This window comes from Monopterus albus, unplaced genomic scaffold (assembly GCF_001952655.1).
Source record: "Monopterus albus unplaced genomic scaffold, M_albus_1.0 scaffold107.1, whole genome shotgun sequence".
Lineage (NCBI taxonomy): Eukaryota > Metazoa > Chordata > Actinopteri > Synbranchiformes > Synbranchidae > Monopterus > Monopterus albus.
In genome coordinates this window covers 970,417-988,878 of record NW_018127987.1, presented here as the reverse complement: position 1 = coordinate 988,878, position 18,462 = coordinate 970,417, and the positions used below count along the sequence as shown (strand labels likewise).

The 18,462-nt window shown below is 41.1% G+C and overlaps 1 protein-coding gene and 1 long non-coding RNA gene across 3 annotated transcripts in view; one reads left to right on the top strand and one right to left on the bottom strand.

The window, feature by feature from the left end:
* Positions 1-14,947, bottom strand: part of atp1a3b (ATPase Na+/K+ transporting subunit alpha 3b) — a 22,826-nt gene extending 7,879 nt beyond the window's left edge. Inside the window, exons 1-5 of one of the 2 annotated variants that reach the window (XM_020610928.1) lie at positions 14,583-14,947; positions 4,077-4,193; positions 3,471-3,530; positions 2,343-2,546; positions 2,039-2,152 (exon numbers count right to left, since the gene is read on the bottom strand). In XM_020610928.1, coding sequence (XP_020466584.1) covers positions 2,039-2,152; positions 2,343-2,546; positions 3,471-3,530; positions 4,077-4,193; positions 14,583-14,588 — 501 coding nt within the window. In that variant the 5' untranslated portion in view covers positions 14,589-14,947. The remainder of the gene's footprint in view (positions 1-2,038; positions 2,153-2,342; positions 2,547-3,470; positions 3,531-4,076; positions 4,194-14,582) is intronic. The other variant, XM_020610929.1, reaches the window with a different exon arrangement.
* Positions 14,948-15,065: 118 nt separating this feature from the next.
* Positions 15,066-18,462, top strand: part of LOC109966236 (uncharacterized) — a 17,622-nt gene continuing 14,225 nt past the window's right edge. Inside the window, exon 1 of the long non-coding RNA XR_002275739.1 lies at positions 15,066-15,276. This is a non-coding gene — a long non-coding RNA (uncharacterized LOC109966236). The remainder of the gene's footprint in view (positions 15,277-18,462) is intronic.

The following is an 18,462-nucleotide window of genomic DNA, read 5'->3' as shown; positions in this document are numbered from 1 at the left end:
ATATTAGTAAACATTCACTGTAGTTTCATAGAAGCTTGTTCTTCATTTGGCATGAAAAACTTGGTTGCAGCTGTTAAAGCCATTTTTTTTTATTTGATTTGATTTATGCTTTCATGTAAAACAGTTGATATGACAACACACATAATTTTACACATATCCAACAAATGCTAATCCAATATCAATTTGCTTATACCTAGTACATGCTTGAATGGAGTAGGAAGAAGTCAGACTTATCCAGTCCTACCCCATGACATCATCTTACCATCATTGGTTTGCAAGCAGTATCTCTACATAGATAATTCTCTTCTACACCACACAAGTAATATACTAAAAAAATTATAACAGAGTGTTAACATTCGTACATAATTACATTCTTAAATACTTATCTTCTACACCACACAAGTAATATACTAAAGAATTATTACAAGGTGTTAACATTCATACACCACACCCACAATGTTCCATCTAATTAATCCTTGAGCCTGTTCTTGCATATATCTTGATTGACACATACCTTTATATTTATGTTTAAACTCGTCAATTCTATTACTATTTTTTATGTCCACACTTAGATTATTCCATAGTTTTACCCCACTTATGGAAATACAAAATCTTTTTTTGGTTGTACGTATAGCATTAATTTTTTAATTTAACTGACCCCTTAAATTGTATTCTCCTTCCCTTTCATTAAATCGTTTTTGAATTCCACCAGGTAATAAATTGTTCCTGGCTTTATACATAAACACAGCAGTCTTATATCCCACTAAATCAAAATTTTTTAACAATTTAGACTGTATGAAAGCTACATTGGTGTGATCCCTATACCCCATCTTATGCACAATTCTTATCGCTCTTTTTTTGTAATATATACAATGGTTGAAGTGAGCTTTTGTATGTATTTCCCCAGTTTTCAACGCCATACTCTAAGTATGGTAAAATCAATGAAGAATACAAAATGCGTAGTGCTTTCCCGTCCAACATATATCTAACCCTTGCCAATATCAATATATTTTTTGCTATTTTGTGCTGAACATATCTGATATGAGATTTCCAGGAGAATTTGTCATCAACTATGACACCTAGAAATTTAATTTCATATACTCGTTCTATATTAGCTCCCCCAATTTTCAATTGAAGTTCATTATCTAGTCTATGATTCCCAAATACCATAAATTTAGTTTTATCCAAATTCAGAGATACTGTATTACTGTCACACCATTTCTTTATCTTCTCAAGTGCTCTATAAATACAGCTTATTACAACATTTTTCTTTTTTTCCCAAAAGTAGTTCTACAGTCACACATTCGAGTAAATTATCTACTACCCTAGACATTTTGTCTACTTTCTTATAACAAAAGTTTTTATCTACGTACAAGGCCACACCACCTCCCATCTTATTCTCTCTGTTTGTGCATACCAAGTCATAGCCAAGTCATTTTGTGCCAGAGACGTACAATGACAGCATGCAGCACTGTTTCCAGTGCCCTTGTTAGATACCAAATGTACTAAATGTATAGGGATAGACAATGGATTCAGTACAGACCTACATTATGGTTTACCTACATTTTGTATTATTATGAAAAATATCGACCTAGACTTAATATATTGCATGGTGTTGTCTTAATTATTACAGCAAATGCAAAGACCATAAAGAAAAGCTGTAGGGGCAAAACTGCTATTTTTTCAGGACAGCAGACAGTAAGCATTAGTCTGTGTCTGACACTTGGGCGGCAGCTCAAGTCGCCCAGTTGTGAAGACTGTGATGAATAGAGGCAACTATTTCTACTTCCCATTAACTGCATAGTTCTACCAAATGTTTCTAAAATTCCTAAAATATTCACTTTCATGGAAATAAAGTAGGAGTCCTGAGTGTGTCAGCCCTGTGATAGCCTGGAAGCTTGTTCAGGGTGTACCAATGTTGTCTGGGACTGTTTCCAACCCTTATCTAAAGGGTATGTGGTATAGATAATTGATGCATGGATGAAATTCACAAAAGCATTCATACATAGGTTGGTTTCTTCTGTGCAAACATATTTACCTGAGGCACCATCTTCTTGAAAGACTCCATGATTTTAGAGCTCTTGGCCTCTTGGAAGTATGAGAAGCAACCGGTGATGACGACGACAGCTGTGAGCACAATACCTAGATACAACTGGAGAGTGAGAAGAAGAGGTAAATATTTGTGAGCGTGTGCTACGGGGAGTCACTGGGTACAGTGTGTATGACAAGCCACTTTGCAGGGGAGTTATTCATGTAAGTACTGGATGTGTTAATGATGTGTAGATTGTCCATATGTGAATATTTGTGTGCAAAATCTGTCCATGTGTATGTGTGGTGCTCACATTGTCTCTTGCAGGCTCAGTCTCAGTGACTGCCTGGATGGCATAGGCCAGGAAGCAGAGGATGGCGCCAGTCCACAACAAGATGGAGAATCCACCAAACAGCTGGCGACAGAACTTGACCCACTCTGGAGTAGTAGGAGGAGGTGTGAGAGCATTGGGACCATCCCTTTGTAGAATCTCTGCTGCCTTGGCATTGGTCAGTCCCTAGGAAAAGCAGAGCGGGGGGGGGATGTGGAATTTACAGTGATTGGCATGTCTGCAAGGCATGTCTGCAAAGCATAATCAGTTTGATCTGGTCAATATTGTCTCTGTTCTTTTTACTTTGGAGCTTAGTGGACAGGTGGGTTGTATTGTCAAAACATGTAGTAAACCACCAGTGGTACGCTTGTGCCACCTAGTGGCCAACTGGAATAACAGTCTCAGCTCATGGTTGTACATCAAAGATCAAGATCGAAGATTTTTATTGTCAATTCACTATATGTGCAGGACATACAGAAAATTGAAATACCATTTCTCTCTCACCTAGTATTGAATGCCATACCATTTAGAAAACTAAAATAGAATAAATGTAGGGTAAAAATAGACTAAAAAGAATAAGAAAACTAAGTCAGTGATTAGGATAAAGCTAAATTGTACAACCTAATAGGCTGAATGCCATACCATTTAGAAAACTAAAATAGAATAAATGTAGGGTAAAAATAGACTAAAAAGAATAAGAAAACTAAGTCAGTGATTAGGATAAAGCTAAATTGTACAACCTAATAGGCTCAGTGACAGTAGTGCAAACAAGTGTCAGATGGTTGTGAGATTGAGATAGACATGGACAGTAGTGCAAATGACCAACAGCAGCAGATATGACGCTAAAAACAGTCAGCAGCAGATTTACATGTAATATAACAAGAAGGGGGAATGTACTGGGTAAGAGGTAGTCTTTTTATGTTCTGTGATGGGTCACAGTCCAGGGGCGGGGGGGTAATGGACAGCGTTCAGCATCCTCACAGCCTGGTGGATGAAGCTGTTTGTAAGTGTGGTGGAGTTGGTCTGAAGACTCTGATACCTTCTCCCTGAAGGCAGGAGTCTGAAGTGGGAGTGTGGGGGGTGGGAGAGAAATTAATATCATCAACTAACCTGGACAATATCAGTCTGGTATTTCCTGCAAACCTCCTCTATGGACATTTTGTGTTCTGTCTGAAAAAAAAAAGATACAGGGATAATAAGTATTCTGCCTACTTTAGTATGTTTCCTGGGTGTTGAAATTAGTGGAAATTTTAAACAAAGGTTTTAAGCTTTGTAGCATTTCTAGAATGTCCTGTAACTTAACAGCATACAAAACTATTAAAAATTTACTCTGTGCATGCAGTTCACCTGAAAGATAGGCGTATCAGGGCAGCCAGGTTTGGTGACCCTGGTGTCTGTTCCCAGATGTGGGATCAAACAAAGCAATGGCTTTCTGATAACAGCCACTCCTCTTACCAGCAAAAGAATAAATGATTTTGGTCCTTATGAAAAACACTTCCCTTCTCTCCTACAAATTGGTGACAACTTTCATTCATTAGTCTATATCCTGCAAGAGGATGTTCTTCACACACTGAAAATCATTTTTTGTCACATCCTAAAATGTATGGATGGTATAAAAAATCTTTGTAGACAATGAGGAAACTGTGAAACATATATACTTTAGATCAACACTCCACTCCACAAGTATTCAGTGACAAAAAATAAGGTTTCACTTACAATGGGCACTTCCTTCTTCAAGTCATCCATGTTCTTGTTTTCCCCCTTCTTCTTCTTGGGGGATTGGCCATCTTTGTCCTGTGTGGTGGCAACGCGGTAACTGTCTGATCTCCCATACTACAGACACACACATATGCTTTATACATGCCATAGTAGCCTGATTGTTTTTACCTACAATCTTAGTTGTTCGTTGGGTTTGTGCATGTACCTTGTATTAACTACAAACTATTCCTTGTCCCTGAAAACACATCACATGCCCTCTTTGTCTAGAGAGCTGTCTTGTCTGACATTCTACCAGTATTTACCAGTCACTACAACAGATACAAAGACTGTAGGTTTTATGTAAGTGCCCTTGAGATTTCTCTCTTCCAGTGTACAGTAAATAACATTGTATCCTTGTGAAGTGGCCTTGAGAAGTAGCCTCCATTTCTCCGAAGGTAATAATAATGTCAATTATTCTCCGTTTATGAGGCAGATGTTACTGTAGATGAAAAGCATTAACATGAAAACCTATTACCATGTGAACTGCTGCGACATGAAAGGATAATGCACTACCCTGGTAGCTCTGTTTGGCTTGACTGCCCCATGCATTAAAGGCAGTGCCTGCAGTTTGCTCTGCCATATCCATTTGATCTCTATTTCTAGCTCTGATGGCCACAACAGGACTAGAAAATCAGGTGCAAATGGTTTAATTGCTTCCTGTTCCTTTTCATTTACTTATCCCACAGAAATCATTAAGGGCATGAGAGAGAAAGCACAAGAGTAGACAAAGAGTTCAAAGAGTCATTAAAGGCCTTCTGATTAGATTCTAGTATGTTTTACACTATTAGACCAGATCCATCAGAGACACTTTGATGTCAGAATTGCTAAAACACACAGGCACATCAAACATTCTCCCCCTATTCTGCTATTCCTCGACCTGCTCTACTACACTCTGTTGTTCCTGGTATGTTCCTTTCTATAACTGTCCTCTCAGAAATTGACTTATGATGGTAAACTACACATGAATGGCCTATTAATAACCCTGATTTTCTCCACTGCTGCACATTCTGGTCCTTCTAGGTTTATAACTGTAACTCTAGCATGTTGTCCAGGAGGACAGAAGCCTGATCAATGGGCCGTGTCAATACAAATGTCCCTCATCAAAGATCAGAGGTGACAGAGAGAGACAAGTTAACGGGTCCCAGCGGACAGGTCCTTCATTGATATAACCAAATCACCAGGGAAATTACCACTGGTGGCAGATCGATGTAGATGTATTCTACTGACTCTAAGTGAAAGTTTGCAGAGAGGCAGTGTTCACCTGACATGGTGACAGAAGCATCAATATTCATCAATACCTAATCGGTGACAACAGTTATTTTAATTCAACATTATTGTATGTGTGTCAAGATTTTAGAGACTGAACTTAAACCAACTGTGTGCTGACATTCACTGAAATAAAGCTCCCTCCAGTGGTACAACCAGGTAGTAACATTTACAGGAGTGAAGAGTGTACAACAGCTGCTTGACTGCTTTCTTTGCATCTGATATTATCTGCCACACACTGTAAAATATGTTTACTTTAAAACAGTCGGGTTCTTTGTCCAAAATCATTACTCATACTAGTATATTTACAATGAGGAAGAATGAATTAAGATCCTCTCGCTTATGCAAACACACACCCAAACCACACCAAACCACACATACAGTACATGCAAAGGGAAAATTAATTACAACTTCTCCCTGGAGTTTCTGAGCAACTGAATTCTTTTTGTGTAAAACTCTTGTAAAATGATGACATGTTGTGGTTACAAAGACCCATCTTTCTGGTTTGCCATAAAAAGGTTTCATGAGCCAACTTGTGACAACTTTCACTCACGGCAGCTGATCAAAGACCACTTCTGAAGTCAGAAGCAAACAATGAGACTATATGTTCAAGCATGTCAGGCAGAGAGTTGCATGTCAGTGGGAGGGAGTTGTTTCTTTTCTTTTCCTTTTTTTGTTTGTTTCAACAGACTTCTGCAACAACAGAGCAGGTGATGAAATCTCTTTCTGCAGCGAGACCAGGCAGGCCTGGAGGGGCAGAGGCTGCATCGAGCAGAGACTGATGCAGTGGAAAAGTACTGCTGCTCACCCCCTGAGACAGACCATTGATCTGTATGTGTGTGATTAAAGAAGGTGTGTGTGTGTGTGGGGGGGGCACCTATACCACTTTCTTCACACCAAGTACAAGTACTCACATTTGGGTACTTGCAGATACTGAGTACAAATATAAGTACTTAAGAATAATGCAGTGTTTCTACTATAAAAGTTACGTTGACCATAAAAAGGTTTAAAGGCAATTTTTATTGTCATGAGATTTACCTTCTGATTGTGATTAATTAAAATATTACAGGAGGCAGTACACATTTGACAACTTTGTGATAAACACAGCACTGCCATTTTCTTATTGAATGTTACTTATCTTAAAATATCCACAAACCACTAACATTTCTTCTTAAACACCTAACGTTAACGTAATGCTGCCGTTAAATGGAACTGGTGCACATACCGGTAGTATTGGACAACTTTTATGAGTATGAGTAAAAGTGTTAGAGGGTGGTATGTGGACCCAACACTGGTCTCAGTATGATGCGTCCCTACATGTATGGTATGTACTGTATGCAGTATATTACGCATTGTTGACTGGTGATAAAGTGAATGAAGAATGGTTCTGTATCTCTATTTTGCATGTTTTACTTTCCTTTCAAGTGTCAGTTTAGCACCATTATCTCAAAGATGACAGACTGACAGGTGTGTTAGGATGCATTTGTGGGTATAAGATTGCTGTTGGGGCTAGTTTTACCACAGTGAACAAATGCTGCAAATACATATTTAGGGAGCATTGTCAGCTCAGCAGCGCACCTGAGCAAATACATGGTTAGATTGATAATACAAATATAAGCCCACACTGTTCTTTCTCTTTCACACACTCACACAAGTAAACACACATAGACATCAGCCCAGATAACAGAAGTGGTTGGTAGGGAGGTACAGAGGAGTGCCAAACAAATCAGTAAGTGGTGAAAAGTACAGACACACAGAGATGGATAAGAAACGTGTGGATGACAGACAACTGGACACATGGAAAGGGAGACATCACTAGGAGGTAAGAAGCAGGGGCAGATAAATAGTGAGAAAGGGCAGGTGGAGAGAGGAGACAGAGAGAGGGGCTGTTGTCACCCTTCTCTCGTGCTTCAAATTAGGTACTGACCACCAGTCTTTGTCTGTTGGCTCTAAGTCTGTGTTTGACCCACAGTGACCCCACTCTAACAGACTGCACAACCACTTGATGCATGTCTGTCACTTTCTCATGTGCTAAGATTATATTCTCACTTTGGGTGTACAGTACATTTGAGGATAAGGACTCACACAGAAAAGACCGGTTCTTAATTATCTTTTTTTCTGTGTTTACACTATGTACACTATGTCAAGTGCAGACCTGTTTTGGCTTTGTGTGTCTATCAGTGTGATTAGAACTCAGTCATTAATGACAGAAGGGCCAGCCTACTACTTTACCTCCTCCATACACCTGATTAAAAGTTACTTAATTCCACCTAAGATGATAACATTGTGCCTTCAGCTAATGTGCAAGAACAAACATGAAACAGTCTTTAAATATTAGTCTATTAAAACTGAAGGTGGTTACTCCTCTTCGGTTTTCAAATCTGTACATAAGTCTGTCTCTGTTGTCCTGATCTTGATTGTTAAATTATTCAGCGGATGATTATACTGTCTATATTTTGTGTATATACAATCCAGGTATTTTTTCATGTGCAGAAATCATCAAAGTGTGCTGCCTGTGTGTGTCTGTGTGTCTGTGTCCAGCTGTCTCACACAGCTGTAGGTAATATAATGAGCCCGCTCTGTCCTGAGGACGGAATCAGAGACTCATGGCTGGAATTACAGAAGCTCTCCCACAGGCACATAATTGAGCAGACCTATGGACAGACACATCCCTGACATCATCAGAAAATGGAAAATTAGCAACCTCCTCTATGGATTACATGGTGTAATCACATTGGCTTACTAAAACATGCTTAAATATTGATAATTCAGTTAAGATAATGCTGGCTGTGTGTTTGATTTGATCAAAATCTGTAGGTCTGATGTGGCTAACCAAGATAAATGTTGCATTTTGTTCTTATGTGAAAAAATCTGATGAGTATGTGTGTTTGGAGGGCAAGTAACCATGGTGACCAGTGCATGGTGACGAAGCTCAGCGGTGGCCTAGTACTCCTAGGATCCCCTGATGTGATCTGGGACCAGTAATAATTGATGCTTCTGTAACGGCACACTGTATTTAGTGCTGTATAATACAGACAGGTAATTGACTCAATGAATTAGTGTGTGTGTTTTTGTCTTTGTGAGCAGAGATGATTAGCCACAGAGAGAGTTAAGGAGAAGTAGAGTGATGTATGTCTGCAGATGTATGCAGTGATGTCAAGGCAAATCTGACCTTCTACATGCATAAAACTATATAGTTGGCTTTCTCTTGGCAGACTTCAAGTGATACTATCCTCTTAAGCTGTGTACATCGAGTAACCACTAAGAAACATGTTCGATTTAGGAGCGGCACCTGAGAGAACTATTATGTCAAGCATGCCAATGACAACAGGTTGAAACATGCCCACTAACGGTGACTTTGACTGAGACTGGGATTTAGTGTTTTTCCTACTTCTGCTTTAAAAACACACTGAGACATCCATGCAACAAGAAGGCCTGTTGTACATACAGCACATCCACAAATGTAAGAACCGAGAACACTGTTGTCAGTTTGTTTCACTTTATGTGACAGTTCTATGAGCAAGTGGATACAAGTAGAAAACACACTACCATGCTTCACAACCACAGCATTTAGCATATGTGTTTAAACTTCCTCTATGTACAGAGCAGCCACATAAGTAAATCACATCAGCTGTTGCCCTGACTGACCACGTGAGACCTACACCATGGTCTTACTCTATTCTGGTGACTATAGAATGTAGTATGCATAACTGCTGCAGATTTTAAGGGGAAAAGATGAAACTGGAAAAAAAAGAAGAATTTATACAATTTCCAACCGAGAAAAATAAATAGAGGAATCTAAAATTTATATAAAAATTAGCGTCATATATGTTTTATGCAAAATGTCAGTAAAGCAAGGCCAGAGATGCTAAACTGAATAAGACATACACATACTGTGTCTTATGGTATCCTGTTTCTTCTGAAATATCTTTATGGGGAAAATAGGTAGATATTGGGAAATGGTCTTGTCAGTTACTCCGAAGACTACAGGCTCTCTGTCAAAAGCCTACCTGTCCACTTTTTAGCTCATTTAGGAGAAAAGGTGACTGCATGGAAGGCTGGTTAATTGGTTAATTATCTTTCTATATGAGTGGGTGTACACAGAATATTTTCTTTGTGAATATAAATGTGTCTCTTTGTCACAGAGACATCCATTATATAGGGACATGTGTCACACTGGCTGAACCATCTCGAAGACTCAGTTTAGTAAAGCAGACCTGTGCTCTCTCTGTTTAGTCTTTATTGAGGTGCACAATGTAACATACCTTTAGTGAAAAAATAAAAATTATACAATCCTTTATGACAAGAAAACTGTTTATGCACCTTTATTTCAATAATCAATAATTTAAACTGAAACAAATAGTTTAAATACAATAATAATAATTTCAATTAAGTAATATTTGTAACTTTGTCAGTGTATACATGTTTGTGTGTGTGTCCTTGCAAGGTTGTAGGGCCATCTGCTATTTCTTGCAGCAGGATGGTAGGACTCTGGGCCACAGTACAGCGCTGGGGAGGCGAACAAGGTGAACAAACATCAAAAGGAGGAAATTCCAGATAAGAGACATGAAGAGAAAGGGAAATGATGCATTACAACTTTTTTAAACAGACAATGACCACAACAATCCCCAAGGACAAGTATTTACTGAAATAGTATATATAAATAGGTGAATGTACAATAAAAACTGCTGGCATAAGAGTAGGACAAGAGAACTTTAATCTCTAAAGCACAAACACACACTCTCTTGGACTCGCACATCATCTGTTGTACTCTCTCTCCAAAAGCTAAAAATTAACAAAAGCAAGAAATGGAAGCGGACACTGAAAATCTTATGTTGTAACCGCTCCTTCCCCCCTCCACTCTGTTCCATCCTGTCCATCTGTCCATCTCATCATCATCTTCATTAGCTCATAGCACATTGTGTAACTGTAGTTCTAAACCAAGCACCGTCTACCCCCTGGGGTGTCTAAAGGTCTTGTACTATAGTTTGTGATTCTTGGCATGTGTTTAAATGTGGCCTACTCTAGATTAGAACTGTAAATCTTGGCTTGCAGTAGTAAACATAGCAGCTCACCACAGTGTGGGAAGAAGTCACCGACTCCTCATTAGGCAGCTGGTCACAAAGACATGAGCACATGTGCATGGACACCCATCCATATGCACAGAACTACTGACTGCACACCCAGATACACATCAACAGATTTTCAAGTATGTGTCATTTTGTTATTTAAAACCAGTATCTGTTATGTCGAATGTATCTGAATGAAGTGGAAATCATTCACCATTAGCTATTCAGGAATATAGTTAACAATAGTCCTAGAAGTAGCTGACAAATGCTGATGTATATTTTTTTTATTTGAATGTCAGAATTACATGTGAACAAAACAGAAATCAAATATAGCAAGGTTTTGTAAAGTTGTCTCTTTTTTTTTGTTTAACACGACTATGGCCATTATGGATGTCCAGTGTTACACTATACTTTGCTGTATTCACATGTACACACACATTTACAGTTGCACGAAACTCGTAAACATACGCACATCTCCAGGACAACACCCGAAATTAGCCATGTCCTTGTAGTCAGGCAACCTAACCCTTCTGAAAGGCTCTCACTATGGGAGACCATCAACATGCTAATAGTTGAATATTATTCAAGTAATATATGAAGGAGACAGCACTGACCTTTACACGTTATTAGCATTTTACAAACTGCTACTGAGCTCATAGCTCAGACGTTGTCCAGCTAGTCTCACACTGGTGATGAGGTTAACTGCATCTGTCTGTCAGGCGTATTCTCAGAGGACACTGTTCTCATTACAGTGGATATCTATTATTCAGAGACCCTTAAAAGGTTTGAAGGGGACAACAAAGGAGCATTTCAAAGAGTCATCATATTGACCTTAAGTGACCCTTAGGCCACGGAGGCCAAAAGATCCCAGCTGGTCAGACAGATCCTGTGTGGACATACTGTACTTTTCTATTGGTTCCTGCAACATGCAACTCAGATCAGCCGTGGTACAGTGTAGCCTATCAGCATCAGGCTGCAGGTGCAATGGGGAGGGATGTATGTGCAGTGTCCTGCACCAAACTGAGGGCTGGGCCTCTGCAGAGGCCACACACATCCAGCCTCTGACTACCTTCCACTTACACCTCCTAATGTCTTTTTCACCTTACTAGTGCCAACATGAGAGTGCACATTGTTCTTAAAGCTTTTTTATGAGAACATGTGGTACTTAGTAAGCCTGTCTTTCAGAGGTCTCAACAATAACAGGAGCTTCTACTCAACCATACTGCACTGACAACAGCTCAACCACAGCCCTTATCACCAGCCTCCATGACCTTCTGATAACGCCTCAGTGCTGCTACTACACCTTCATCTCTCTTTAATCTCCCATCTCTCCTGGGGTATCAGCCCACCTGCACCACACCTCTCCAACCTCTCTTCCATCACAGTCACTATTTAGTCAATATCCTTTAAAGATCATCCACCCAACTCCAACCCCAACCCCCCTCTCCTTATTCCATCTGTCTCCTATCCCCCAGACCAATCCCACAAAGCACAGCACAGGGAAACAGGAGCCATGGTAATGTCAGCCTCAGGTGATTATCTTGTAACAGGATATACAGGCAGTCCTCCTTCTCCACATGCCTCCTCCCTCACTTTAAATCCCTCTCCCCTTCTGCCTACATCTGCAGACCAGTCACTGCTTCCTTTCTCAGCAGTGGCATCCTACCCCATCGGTGTCATGTGTCTGAAGGTGAAAACCACCAGTGGATGCATGTGTGGAGCCCTCCATCAACATCTCCCTCTGTGTCTCTCCTATAGTGTCATCAGTATTCGTCACTGCATCAAAGCAGAGAGCAGGCCCTTCATTTCTTTAGAGATGCTCTTCCAATTTTAGAGTATCTATCTCTGTGCTGTCAAAATGTGCCGCTTGACTCTCTGGTATTCCTGACACATGCCCAAGCTTCCTGTTCGGGCATTACGGGTGCCTCGTAGTCCAGTCCTTACTGCGTGGCTCCTTGTGACAGCCTATCACAGCTTTTTATATGGAATTACCACACCAGCGGCTCCGCCTCCAGTTTGACGCAGAAGAGCATCTCAAGCGATGCCCCTAGCGGCTTTGGTAAAGGACAGCTGCCAGTGCATTCGTACAGTGCGCCAGTTCCCGGAAGAAAGACGGAGAGAGAAATTAGGAACTGTAATCGACCGGGACGCGTGATAACACGACACCCAAATACACTCTCTCAATCATTTACCTCACATTAGCGCACACCGGGTGAAAGACAATGAGACGTAATACACTGTTTACACAATAACTATTATATTCTTTTTAGAATGTCAATCGCTGGAGAGTTGCGGCATATCACCTCCTCTGAGCGAATCTCTCACTAAGCTTGACCATCCACACAATGAGTACACGCCTAAGCATTTTTTGTTCTCCTATCCTATTTGACGCAGTGACCACAAAGCCGGGTTGGCTTTCACATCTAAATGAATAACATGGCTGGAAACTCTCTTCTCCTTGAATCATATATCTTGGACATCTCTCCCGACAGAGCAATGTCAGATACTGCAGGACCACATCAGCTGGTATCACTGCATGACATCGGATTGCACTGCTTCCGAAGAGAGAGATATCTCTCAGCACCTCGTGGTCCTGTATCTGCAGCGTCATGCCACAGAATTATTCAGCAAACAGACGGCTGCCACAGATTAAACATTACAACGCCTTCCGTAGGATGGTGACGGACCACAAACTGCGCAATAGCACACGCCGGTGTTCCCAGCAGCTCCCTCTGTACCTTAGCATTTTTCGGTAGCGCTGTGTTTTTCCCCACCAGCCTCCACCGATCAGCCTGTATAGCTAATAGGTTTGTCTAGATAATCAGAAACAGACCTTATTGTTATAATGGTTTAACGTTTCGCACAGCAGATGGAAACTTTCTAAAGTAATACTGACCAACTTTAGTCTAACGAGCACAAATCCGTACTCCTACTGTGCTGGACGCATGTTTCTTTATTCTGCAGTGTGTGTGTGTGTGTGTGTGTGTGTGTGTGTTCACTGAAGGCGTTTGTCGAGTCCATGTTATGTCACAAATTAAAGAGGAAATAAGATGGTCAGGCACTTATTCTCAGTCACCGCATTATGACGGGTAGGCATGTGTCTGTTGTCTGCAGTGTGTGTGTGTGTGTGTGTGTGTGTGTGTGTGTGTGTGTGTGTGTGTGTGTGTGTGTGTGTGTCTTCACTGAAGGCGTTTGTCGAGTCCATGTTATGTCACAAATTAAAGAGGAAATAAGATGGTCAGGCACTTATTCTCAGTCACCGCATTATGACGCATGGAACACTGAGGATGAGACTCCTCCGCTGAGACTGTCCATTGTAAGGATTCTATGGACTCACCATCTTCTCGGTTCACCGCCAGTTTGTGAGACATCAGACCGGAGAGAGGACACTGCCAGGGGAGGGGAGGAGAGGAAGGGGACGGGGGCGGCGAGGGCATGAGCGAGGTCACAGTATAGTGTCCATTCACCACAGAGAAAGCCATACGGCATAACTATGTACCTTTGTGCCTTCAAATGCACCAAAGCTGCAGTTTTAATGATAGGTGAATAGAATTGGTTTCTGTGGGCTGAGAGCCTAGACACCTCCTCCTCTCTGTCCCTGTCTCACCCACGAGAGTTCCCTGAAAGGATAAACCCACGAGGCCCACCATGGCTGACAAGGTTATAGTCAGACTACGGTATAAGACCTGAAATACACATGATGTACCGACAACCTCTAGACCACACATACACTCTACTTTGACATCACCGTTCACTCATATTTTATCTCGGGATAACGCTATATTTAAATGGACTCCGTGAGTTAAATCATAGGCCACGAGCCAGTAATATTCTATTCAAGTCAAAACCAATCTAAAATTCAGCCAAAGTCGAGAGTTATATGTCACTGTTCTCTGTTGCGGCATTACCGGTTAGATCAGCTTGTCGCAGTCTAGGAGACCAGCGTAAAATAGTTCCGCATTAGAAAGAATGCCACAGACAAACGGGATTCTCATAAAGGAAACAAATATATCAGTGCTCAGTTCGAAGCGCTTCCCCTTAAGTAGCGAGGTAGCAGGCTACTTCTCACTTCTCGGGCCACTTCTGGTGGACTACAACGCAGTTAAAAAGTTGGAGTGGTCGGCCTTACCCCCATGTTGGCGCAGTCACTTGTCTCTTGTCTGGTGATGCACGGCTTGAGAGGTGTCACCCCCTCACGTTGAAATATATCAGAATGCCTTGTCTTCAAAAAATAAAAGAGGATTCGCTCAGTTTTCGGTTATTATTTAAATAAAAAATGAGCAAGAAAAAAACGTCAGGGGAGTTATCTGTCTGATATTTTTCTTGGGCTTAAACAGGCCTTCAAAAAGGGCAGGCTAGACGTATTTCAAATGAAATGTTGCGGTCTCAAGCGGAGCATCACGCGGGCACGCGCTTCCTTTCTGTGCTCTCTGATACTTGTGGCGAAAACCGGCGAAATTAACGGAACATCACTTCTTCCTCCTCAGCACTTGATCTTCCTCCGCGGCTCTGCCTGCTGCCGCAGTACTCCACTCATCTAACGGCACCACTCCGCCAGAGGAAGAAGCGCCGCCTCAAGCAAATGATTGAACCGAAAGGCCCGTTACACCCGCCCACCGTTCACCGTTCACAGAGATGGCCAATCATCATTTTGAGCGTTTCATCGATGATGGGATCGCTGACCAACTGGATTAATCCCAGGCTTCAAGTGAGCCAATAGAAAACCGGTTCTGCCCCTCCTGTTTTACTGCAGAAATCCAAGGCTTGTAGCCAGCAGCGTCGTCACTATCTAGGCTGACATTTTGTGTAAATGGACGCACAAGGTTAGATTCTAGTTGTCATGATTGTGTTTGTTCATTGTGTAATGCATTTATGTAACACAAACTGGTGGATTTGTGTGCGTTATTGCATGTGATACGCACCGCTGGGTGTCTCATCGGTGGTGGTGGTCCTGTCATGAGCATGTTGTGCACCTCCATATTTCACCTAGTAGTGGTCCTGGGTGCAGCAGACAGAGAAGACAGCAATACAGTTATATACAGTATGTCTGTGCGTGAGAGAGATGCAGATAGAAAAAAAAAACAAGGTGAAGCCATAGTCATGTGTGACCCCATTACATCACATTTAAGTCATCAGTATATCATTGCACACCAGGGGCAGGGCTACAGAAAGCAACCTGCAACCTACAGTTGAGTTTTAATCAGGCAGAGTCAGCATTTTAACTGATCTCCAAAGACTTGTACAAAGGTGAAACCAGGTGAAATTGGAAGTAAAACAAGGGATCAAGTCTGGATTATTTCAGCACTATAATTATTTCCTCAATGAAAGCTCAAGGGTTGTTATCTCCAGCTGACATGTGGGAGTGACAGCTGCTGCAAGTATCCACACTGAGAGAAGAATGAACTAGTGGCTGGACAGTCAGAAAGAGAACAGGACAGAAATGACAAGGGCAAGGCAGTGTGAATAGAGAGAGCAAAATGTGAGGACAAGAAAACTGGTAGATGGACAGGTTGTTTTTCTGCAATAGAAAAACAGAGGACATGTAAGAGTGAGAAGCTGACCTGTATGCAGCATTGAGTTGCATTGCAGGCCTTTGGTCACGTTTTTCTCCTGTGCTTTTTTACTGAAGTGATGACGCAGCAGGGAGTACACATACACAGGCATGCATGTTAAAGCAATGCCTGATTTGCAAGGGAAAGCTGAGAGTTATGCCTGCTGTCCCTGCAGCAGACTGTGGCCATGCCTCACTGCCTTCCTTGCTGCAGACTCAGACAATGACCATGCAGCACCATGAAACCCTAGAGCATCAGAATGGGGTTAGCTCAGGGTTAAAGTGGAGTCAGTTCAAACATGCTGTTATGGGGGAGTTGGTTTTGTTTTTTTAAGCTGAGTCCAAAACAGGGCGGGCAACTAAATACTGACAAGAATTTAATTTTGCCCCAATCTCCAGTTTGGGGTAATTTGTTGTTTTATGTAACCTTCTTGAATTAGCAGATTGGTGGGGTAAAGATTCAAGTATACATTCTGTTGCCACTGTGGCAAATGGCATAATATCAAAGCAAATGTTGATATTTAAATGCATTACTATTTGGCCCAGACCTGATTTCTAAAAACCAATTTGCACAGCTTATATAATTGGTAAGCTACTACAAGTAAATTCATATTAATAACCTTTACTAACTGCTGTTCCACCACCAGGAGGCTAGTACTATTGTGTAAAAGCTGTACTGCTAATAGTAGTAACATGAATGTGAACATGTAATGTGTGTGATGAATTAAAAATAGACTGATCAGTCTTCACTGACTTAAATGAGTGTACTTAGAGACGCATCACAGGATCTGTTTAACCACTCCTTTCCCCACTAGTCTCTTACAAACTGTATTGAGGACAAGGTCATAGTGAGTCCAAACACATTCCTGTAGGAGCAGTTTACAATAAGCACATCTCAGACACTGAGACACTACATGACTGGACAATCAAAGGTCACAACAACCCTTACGTCTTATTACAAATACCAGCTTAACAGCGATTTCGCCATTATTGATATACATTTAGGTAAATTCTATCACAGTATGTGTCAGTTGAATAGACTTCTGTGTTTTTAGTCCATGTGGTATTTTCAAACAGAAAAACCTAGCTGAAGCACACAAAATCTGGTTGCTTCCCTCTTTAAGACACTTTGTCACCTCAAAGATGTAATGAATTTAATATATTGCAATAACAATAGTCAATTTGATTTTAATTGTGTGAACCAACCCCCAAAATATGTGAATGAGTTGTTTAAGCTATACAAGGGACACACAAAGTAACAGAAACACCAGTTAAATTCAGTAGTCTTTGGTGAAGTTCAGAATGGACAGAGGATTTTGTAACTGTACCAGGTCTTGGTTTAGTAAGCCTAAAGACTGTAACATAAATAAAAATCCCATTGAATATCTGTGGACTGTTTTCTTTCTTTCTTTGTGTCCACCTCAAGGTTTACAGTAAATGACTATTTTCCTCTCTCTGGCAACTCGGTTCCTAAATACATCTCCGTTTAGCTTTCAAAGATTCCTGCGCCACTGAAATGAACATGCATACCATATAGGCAATGAACAACAAGGATTTAATGATTTAATTTGATCCTGAGGGCCACACTGCAGTCCATGAGGGTGCCTTTGTCACTGTGGTGCTACTAATAAAGTTCCTTTCAATCTCAGCTTGACCAAAATGGCTGCCAGTAGTATCCTTTCTTAATCGCTGTCATGCCTTCATGCTTCTCACTCCTTCCTACCTTCCAGCACAAGAAAGAAAGGGAGGGTAAAATTGCCCATTTCTCAGTCTCCACAGCAACAGCAGTCAGATGACCTTGTGTGTGACTTGTTCTGCTGAGTCAGAAATTGAGGGATGGGTGAGGGGGATGTAGGGGCAAAAGAATAGGAGACGGATGACAGAGAGAGAGAGGACTTGTTATTCTCTGTGTGTGAGTGAATGTGTACAGTATGTGTTAGTGTAAATATACACTTCATGGCCAAAAGCATGTGGACACCTATTTATGTGATTGCTGAATGTCTAATTCCAAAAACTATGGTAATTAACATGCTGCTATAACAACATGTGGTCTTATGGGAAGACTCTGTACAACATTTTGGAACCTAGCTGCAGGGATTTGCTTGTGGAATCGTTTGTATTTGTGTGTATGTGCATGTGTGAAGGTGATCCTGGCTAATCCACTTTTATAAATGTCTCACATAATCTGTGTTCCACTCAGTGTCCAGAATAGGGAGAAGGGAGGAAAAGAGGTAGAAACAGAGAGAAGGGAGGGGGGACAAAAGAGGACAGGGCAGAAATTGCAGGGGATAGATCGTAGAAAGGTAGATGGGCTTAAGGAGGAAGACAGAAATGAAGTGTGAGAAGGAGAGAGGGAAGGAATGGGATGAAGAGGACAAGTAATAATCAAGACAGAGATTAAGAGGAAGGAGATAAATAGGTAGTGGAAAATTCCTCTGGGATTTTGTGTGGAAAGAGT